We start from the raw sequence: 8,965 nt of genomic DNA on the forward strand, positions 1-8,965 counted from the left end.
GTCAGTCTGGTTCTCTGCAAGGTTTGATGACTGTCTGAATGTCTGGTTTTACCAAATCTCTTTTTGATAAACTCTTAAATTTCTATCCATGCTTTCAAGATGGATGGAAAGGAAAGAAAATAATTCCATAATGTGCAGGCCAGAGCTCATGGCAGGGTCACAGCAGGACCAGATTCACTGCATGGGGGAACTGGAGGCCCCCACGGCTCTTTGTTGAAACCCTGCCAAGTATCCAATGGATTAGGATTTGTAGGAGGGATGATTGGATCTGCCTATGCAGAAAGAGCTTTTCATTCTGTTGCCCCCCTGAAGATTGTAGGCATTCAGGTGAAGAGGAAAGGGGTGAGGTGAAAGCAGTGCTTTACATGGAAAATAATTTAATCCCTTCATTTTCTTATCAGTACAGATATTAACAACAGGGCATCTAGCTGCAACTTTATTAGTTTTAGAAAAAAAATCTCTAAATACTCACTGGTATGGCTGTGTGCACTGCAGCTGATTTAATGGAAAGTGCCCGAAAGCAGTTTCAATTTTCCAATCTGTGCTGCGATCAAGCAGTCAGATCCATACATCAAATTGTGCAGGAGAAGCATCAAGGTGGAGTTCAGTTTATCCTGTGGTATCTCACGCCACTTCAGAAGACCAAACTCAGCAAAACTAAACTCCCAGAGTTTTACCAGGAATTTCAACTTTGCTAGCCCCGGCAGCCAGTAGCTGATATTTGGGAAGAGAATATGGGGACTGGAAGGCTTCTCGTGATCAGCAGTGGATTTTGTCATGATTAACAGGGAGTAGTTTAGCAAAGCTGTGACTATGACAAGAGAATGAGGTAGCAGAAAGCGAGATGACGTGTTTCTGTGAGATGGATGAGTCTCTCTGCCCAGCACTTCCCCATGCAGTTAAAGAAAAGTGGGTGTTGCCACCACACGGAGTGGCTGTGTCAGTAGCTGGCACAAAAGTCTTCTTCCCATAAGGATTGCTGGCAGTGGCATGGGAGAGCTGTGATTGAGGGTTAAATGCAGACGTGGCGTGGTGTGCAAAGGTTGAAGACAGAAAGAAGATGTATGAGACTTAGCTGATATGGTATTGCTCCCAGAGGGTGAACAACACTCTTCACTGGGCTGCAGGAGGACAAAATTCCTGGTCACTACTAGCAAAGTGGTGCACGAGGGCTCTCACCAGCCAGGGCAGAGTTAAGGTGAATTTTTTTTCCCTGAGCTCCACATTGGTGGGGCAAATACGTTTAGTGAGTAGCCTTCTCTCTTAACACATGCATGAGCATGGACACATGCACACTCACACAAAAAAAATACTATTCTTGGTAAAAGTGACTGTCTAAGCTCCATGTTAACGCACAAGTTTGGAACTGAACACAGTGCTGGCCATGGCGGCAGAGGATGTCTGCACTTCCCAAGCATTACTTTCCCTCCCAGAAGGAGGAGGCGGCCACTGTATGTGCATTTAAGTGCTTGCAATATACATCTTCTTGTAGGATCCATGACAGAAATCTCAGGCATGGTCTGTGTCCTGATAATGTAGACAGTTTTATTATGTGGCAGTCTGAGCACATCAAAGCAACTAGCAACATCTCTCCTCTTTCAGAGCTGTCCTCCCCCTCCATCCTTGACTACATTAAGCCTTCACACACTGAATGTCCTTCCGACTCACTGTCCCCCACCCACACTAGGAAGACATCAAGTAGCTGGAAGCAACTTTTCGTGTGTTACATATCAGAGTCAGCAGTTTTCTACATGGTCATGTACTGCCTTGGTTACACGCTGCCCTAGTTCTATGCCAGGGCCCTTCCTCCCCCACTGGGACTCCCACCCTGCTTAGCCAGGAGGTCTTAACCATTCTCATGGTTCATTGTCACTCCCCTCTCTGTCAGTTTTACCTAAGGGCAGCCTCTATTTTAAATTTGAATTTCCCAAGTCTTTAGATTTCAATTCAGTCTTATTCCCCAAACTATAACTGAGAACGCTTTTATAGACTATAGACTGAGGCAACGGTGAAGGGGAAATGAGGGCTTATCAGAAGGGTCAGTCTTTTTGCATGTGGGTTGAAAAGAGGGCTTGGACTTCCCAAGGCGACAAAGACCTACTGAGCTCCTCAGAAAAGACTCTATTTTCCCCTGCCATAGAAAGGGATCATCCATCTCCTGCTTCATGCTGGGGAGGGAAAGGACCTCCCAGAAGCATAAAGCTTCATGAATTCAGGTCCATGCCTGGGGCAGGGAGTAGGGTTCAGATGCACCCACAGGGCTTTTCCTGCCATCGCAGCATGGCTTGCACAAGGAGCAAAAGACGGGAGTTCAACCACCCTGAAAAGCAAGACTCAGCCTTCCTTACTCAAGTGGACAGCCTACAGGTGAGAGAAAGTAGTTGGTAAGCACTGCCAACCACTTTCGCACCCAACACGTGTGGATTTGCAAGCTCTGAAAAGGGTCAGCCTTGAAACGAAGAGGGTCATGAAGCTGTCACTCTGCTGTAGTACCCAGTTTCTGAAATAGTGTGGACACGTTGTACTGATGTTCCTGCTTACAGCTTGTAGAAGGTGGGAGGGAGTGGGTAGAAGCCCTCAGACAAAGGGACTGCTCTCTTGCTTGACAAGATCATAGTGCCTGGAGAGGTTATTTATAGCACACACCCCAGTCCTGTGGTGGTAACCATGCCTGCAGGGCACTGTTCCTCATGTCTTGGAGAACCAGGCATTTTTTTAAGCTCGTGTAGAAGAAGGGAGAACAGACTGTGTGGAACAGGACTTGGCATTCATTGTCTCCCAGATTTCAACCAGTTCCTGTCCTCATGCCCCATTTTGGCTGGAGCAGTGTCAGGACATATGAGCAGTAAAGATTTTGCTGGCAGAGATGAAGATCAGGCTAGAGTTCATAATCAAGCCTTGCCCCAGACTCTATAGCTCCCACAAGCAAGACTGACTTTTTGACAAGCGTTCTCATCTTCATCCTTCAACCAAGCCTGTTTCTCTGTCAATAGACGTAATGGGCTGCTATGATACCTAATTTATTAGTGCTTTTCCTAGCCTTCACTAATGCTTTTCCATTCTTTTCAGAAGACAGCAGATTGAAATTAGCAACTGTCACCATCTTTCTGGGAATTGAGATTCTATTTCCACTATCACAGCAGGGACATAAAAACTAGATATAGGTAAAAGAAGAGCCAAGTTTAAAAAATAGTCTGCTTAGTTGACCTTTTTCAGTGCTCCTTTCCCCTTTCCCATATTCCCCTTGGATCTTAGTTTTGGGTTTTGGTTTTTGTTGTTTTTTTTTTTTTTTTTGACAGAGTTTAAGTGTTTCTCTAGCAGTAGCCAGGGAATTTGGGGTTTTTTAACATGTTGCCTTTTGGAAAGGCAAAAATCTCAGCTGCACTAAACAAGCACCTCTGAACTTGCCCCTTCTGGTTTCTGCTGCACTTGCCACATGAAAAGCACTTACATTTTCTGTCTAGTGTGACAGCCACCACAATACTATCCCCATTGCTGCCTCTGGGCAGGCAGGTCTTTGAGTCTGGGCTCCAAGCAGCTCTGCAGTCCCTGTGGAGCTGTGTTCAGCCTCCTCATCCCTGGGGGAAGCTGGGCAACGAGTGCCAGAGAGCACCTGGTACGAGGCCCAAGCCTGAGGCCAAGTACACATCAGTGAGCCGGCATGTGTGTGTGTACCTTCGTCATCATGGATGGTAGATAAGGAGTTGAGAGAGATGCGCACTCAGCACAGATAAGCTCAGGTGAGTTTCTTTGTAAGCAGGAAAGTTCCACTCTCAAATGCTGTAGCTCAAAGTTGTGTCTCTTATACCAAGCAAATAATAACTTATTTTAAAAAACAAAAACCAATCAACCCAAAAAAAAAAAACCTCAATAGATATTGACAGCCTAGCTTTGTGGGTGTTTTGAGGATGAGGAGTTGTTCAGGGTTTTCTAGGCCTTAATTTCTAAATGAAGTGGCATGACTTCCAGGTTTTTAAAACTTGTTACTACTTTTGCACAGAAATAACGAGGTTCATATTGTACTCAGTTAGAACAGCATTGTGCTTCAAAGGTTGTCCTTCTTTAGGAGCAGATTTCCTGCTCCCTTCAGTCCCCTATCGTGCCTGCATATGGAATAGTCTCCTTGCCTAAGTCCCATATCCCATCCCTGTGCCCGCCATTCTGGCTTTTCTTTGAAGCTGTCCATGTAAGTTAGAAATTCTGCTTCTAGATCAATCTGAACAAAACCTATAAATCAACCTGTCTCCATTGTACCTCTCTCTTGAGAGCATGCTCCGAGTGCCAACATGATCTAGCCCCTTTGGAGGACTACACAGTTTTACCTTCTCAACTGTACTAGAGAAGGGCCAACATGTCCACGTCTGAGGAACCTTTGAACATGAGCAGAGGTACAGCTCTGGGTTCCTGGAGAATCTGAATCTGAGATTCTGGGGACAGACAGCAGTTTATCTGCTGTTTTGAGTCCGACGTTAAGCATTTGTCTCTGCATTAGTTTGATCATTGGTCTGAAAGCATGCAGTGGGTCTTGAAGGATCCAAAGTCTCTGTCCAACAGAAGAAAGCCAGAATAAAGTGGCTTAAAACCATCACTGTCCTTACTGGACTTCACGTTGCCCAAAGTAATCTACATAGCTTATTAGCATTGGATGTGGGGATGCTGCCTAGTTACAGTAATGTTTCCTGTCTTCTGGAAGAGCAGCATTGCCCAGATCTGTGCTATTTGCACATCTGCTGTGCTCCATCTAATCAAGCTCCTCAGAGCACTGCAAAGCACTTTCCAGTGTTTTATTTAGCCGAAACTAGAAACTTTACATCCTCTTTATGTCACAGTAACTTTTACTACTGCAGCTTCTCTAGGAAAAGGCAAGCAGCGTTGTGTTTCTGTCTCCAGACCATATGGGCAGTAAATTTCTATTGTATTGAGCATTAAAAGTGGCCATATCCTGTGGCATCCTAAGACTATCGGAGGTTTCACTAACAAAGCTGGATGGTGGAGGTTATTTCATTTTTGCCCCTCTCAGGCAATAAAAAACTAATGGAAAAGCCATCTTTTAGAAATTGGATGTTTCCTTCTTGGTCCAAATGGTAGTTCGGGAAACACCATGAGCACAAACTGATTTTCAAGCAGGTGAAATAGCTGTAGTCCACAGAAGAATATTGCTGAGTAGTTCGTTCTGCAGATTTAAGGATTTTAGGATAAAGTTTTAAGGGGTCTAGAAGCATACTGCAAGTAGAATTTCATTTATTATTTACTAAAAGAGTTGAAACTCTTGGGTATTCATTAGGAGAGAAGAGTTGCACAGGCTGCTCAAATATTCTTTCTGTGGTGTTAGAAGTGCAGATACAACAGGCTCCTGCTATCAAAAGAGAAACACTAAAACTTGTGGGATAAGATAAGAGAATCTAGATATTAGATTTGTAAACATAAATAAACCTTTCAAGAGGTAAAAGGTATACCTGAAACTGCCATTTTTATAAGCCTGACTAATAATCAAGTCAATTTTGAAAAAAAAAAAAAAAAGATAGTTGAAACTCCTTTTTTAAATTAGCAGCACATGTCAAAACTGACAGAATCTCTTTGGCAAATCCTAGGTGCTGCAGCTCTTACTGGACATATGAAATCCAGTAAGGAACACGAGGATTACTTGGTTTAGTTTCATATATGGGTTTCACTGGGAGGAAGGGGGAAGGGGAAAGGAGAAAGGAAAAAAAGAGCATTTTCCTGGATTATGCCGTGATGAGAAAACCTGGCTTGACTGACTTTCCAGGGACAAAAAATGACTAATCTCAGACAGCAATGTCTCTTTTATGTTCTTTTTTCTATCTTTTTTTTTTTTAAAAAAAAAGGAAATTGAAGAGCTGTTTATGTTTTTCCTTCCCCCTCTCCCTCCTCAGGGTTTTTCTTCCAGCATACAGTTTGTTATCAAGTTTCAGAGTGTGCTTTGCAGCACTGAGTAATGCACTGGATAAAAATGCCAAACATTTGATAACTTAGAATAACAAATCAGTTGGGAAGGAGCTTTTCTGCTGCTGTTGCTTCCACCTAGGTTGTACTTGAAAGGGTACTGCCAAAATAAAAACAAAGAATGCAATTTGTTTGCAAGAGAGTGCTGTGGTTCTGCAGTGGAGCTGTTTTGCTTGGCAGTTGGCTTGTCTTCTGAGCAACTTTTTTCACTTCTGGGTTGGGATGGAACAGTGGGATATGGTAGAAACAATACTAGCCAGCACAGATCGAGGGAGCGCTGAACATCAGCTGTAGTAAGTTGCTGAACCAGCGTTGAAGGCAACGCTGCTGGATGTCCCTGGCAGCCCAAAGTAGCAGAGTTTGTCTTGAAGTCTTTGCAGCATGGCCTCACAGAGTGTTTCAAGAAAGGCCCACGCTCAGCATGAGGGTTTCAAAAATTCATCTTAATTTCTATAATTTTGAATAATATTTGTTATTTTCTTTAACCACTTCACATAATATGTTTCACAGCTACTGTTGCTGGGCAGGAAATGTCCCAAATCCTGCTCATTGTGATTAAGCCAAGAGAGTAACCATGGGAGCAGTGTTTTACTCATCACTGGATCCTAAAAACCTCTACTGAGAAAGAAGATAATCCAGGTTACTTTGCAGGAGATGGAGAGCTGAAACAGGACATCGAGGTGGTTTTGTTTCGCTTGTCTGAAGCAGCAGAAATTAGTATGATCGAGAAAACCATACGTATTGTAGATATAGTTATGTACTCAGGTTAATTTTCCTGTAATTCAGCACTGTGGATTTGTCTGCCCTTTACAGGCATGAATAACCGTGAAGTCTTGGAGCAAGTAGAACGTGGTTATCGGATGCCATGTCCTCAGGACTGTCCCATCTCCTTGCACGAGCTTATGATCCACTGCTGGAAAAAAGACCCAGAGGAGCGTCCAACTTTCGAATATTTGCAGGGTTTCCTTGAAGACTACTTCACTGCAACAGAACCCCAATACCAGCCCGGCGACAACCTGTAAATCCCTGGTCTCCAGACACTGTCATGAATTACCAGGTGTTTCTCAGCCCTGCCCCACCTGCCCTTCAGCTTCCGACTCCGTGATCGGCTTCTCCAGAGTGCAGCATCTTCCAGCACCGCCGCGCACAGGAGGGGCTGAAGCTAGGAACTTCCGCAGCCCTTGCCTATGACCACTTGTCCTAATAATCTGAATGTCCTGGATGAAAAGGAGAAAAACACTTGTTTTTTCTTAATCAAAGACTCCAAAACTGCATTGTATTGATGTTATGTAAACTGCAAAACCTCTGTTCATTGTAAATAGTAACTCAGTGCCAATAACTGATCCTAGTGCTTTCCTTTTTTTAAAATGCAAAACCTATGTGATTTTAACTAGTCTTCTCCTGATTCAACTAAAAGTATTATTTTCCAGAAGTGGCCTCTTTGTCTAAAACATTTTTTTTCATGTTTTAACAAATAAAATAAAAAAATCAGGACAGGTGTTTGGTTTTTTGCTTTTTTATATATAAAATATATATAATATATATACATACCTGTACATACAGTATATGGGTGCTATTGCAGAGGAAACTCATTTGGAATTGAATGAGTCCTGCTGCAGCAGTGCCCAGAAAGTGATAATTTTACTGCAGACATGAAAACACTGGTGGGATTCTGAAAGCCAGTGATCTAATTTTTGGCTTTTGCCAAGCATGATTTTTTTAAATTGGATTGCACTTTTTGTTTATGATTATGTACCTGTAGATGGTTGTAACTTTGCTCTTTCAGGAATCATGTGCTGTATTTACAGTAATGTTTCCAATGTTTGACAAGTGTGTGATGATTTGTTCTTGAAATTAAAATGAACATATTTAAAGCAAGAAAACTACACCATCACCGTTTGAACTGGAAAATTGAAACTGCAAGGACTTCTTGTATCAAAACATGTATACTGAAATGTTTCAAAAAGATTTATTAGACAGCGTAACCACATTCAGATGGTCTTAAAATCATAGCATTTTAGCCATGTCCACCTGCTAAACTGTTGGTCATGCAACTAGGATTTTTCTGTTTTGTGTGTAACATTTTTCCATTGTAAAATAAGTGTGTTAAATGTCCTGTACTGCTAATGAAATTACTTTCTCTATGTCCGCAAATTCTCCAGTGGAATTACTATGCACTTCTTTACATTTCATGAGGGATGCACAGAACAAAGTATTACCTTTTCAGTTGTCTGTACCAGCCTTGAATTACTTACGTTTAACCAAAAACAAAAATTCCTTTCTACTTCTATTGAGTTTTTAATACTGAGTTGCAAATTTTAAAGTCTTAATTACATTTTGTTATGTTTTATTTGCAAGTTTACATTTTAAAACTGTTTAACTTTCTTAATTTAGTAATTAAAAAAGAGCATTTTACATTTGGATAGTTGTTCTTTTGTTTAAACTGTGGAGATAATGGTGGAGATGAGATAAAAACTTTTCGAGAAGGGGTGTCATGCCATTTGGGGCATCATATTTCGTAGGAATATGCAGACTGGTTACCTATGGGACATCATTTTCCAAGTAATGAAGTCAATATGTTTTAAACAGCTGGAGTTCAACTGTAAGGTTGAATGCATGGCTAGTGTCTCATTTCTCTGTTCTACGAGCAGTTTATTCTTTAATAGTTCTGTTGCATTTAGCGTGAATGCTTTTACATTTTCAAGTGTTGCAGGAGAAGATTTTCTATGCCTTGTATTGCTGTTATTGCTTTAAAATATTGGAACTAAGTAAGATTTCCTGACAGTCAAAACTTTTTTTAAAATATTTAATACTTAGATTGTGAATTCATGTTCTGAATATTCACACATTTTCTAGAGAGAACCTTTTTCCATTCCTGAGAACTAACCCAATAATGAATTGAAATTCAGAGAACAAATTATCATCGTTTTAATATTTTCTATACAAAACATTGACTGAAAATCCTCTTGCCAAGGGAGGTTCCACACTTAGCCTTCCTTGA

The 8,965-nt window shown here is 41.7% G+C and overlaps 1 protein-coding gene across 2 annotated transcripts in view; it reads left to right on the forward strand.

The window, feature by feature from the left end:
• Positions 1-7,359, forward strand: part of FYN (FYN proto-oncogene, Src family tyrosine kinase) — an 86,630-nt gene extending 79,271 nt beyond the window's left edge. For both annotated transcript variants that reach the window (XM_086608103.1, XM_086608102.1), the window contains exon 12: positions 6,778-7,359. In XM_086608103.1, the coding sequence (XP_086464229.1) occupies positions 6,778-6,986 (209 nt within the window). In that variant the 3' untranslated portion in view covers positions 6,987-7,359. The remainder of the gene's footprint in view (positions 1-6,777) is intronic.
• The last annotated feature ends 1,606 nt before the right edge of the window (positions 7,360-8,965 follow it).

Source organism: Tauraco erythrolophus, chromosome 2 (assembly GCF_009769465.1).
Source record: "Tauraco erythrolophus isolate bTauEry1 chromosome 2, bTauEry1.pri, whole genome shotgun sequence".
Taxonomy (NCBI): Eukaryota; Metazoa; Chordata; class Aves; order Musophagiformes; family Musophagidae; genus Tauraco; species Tauraco erythrolophus.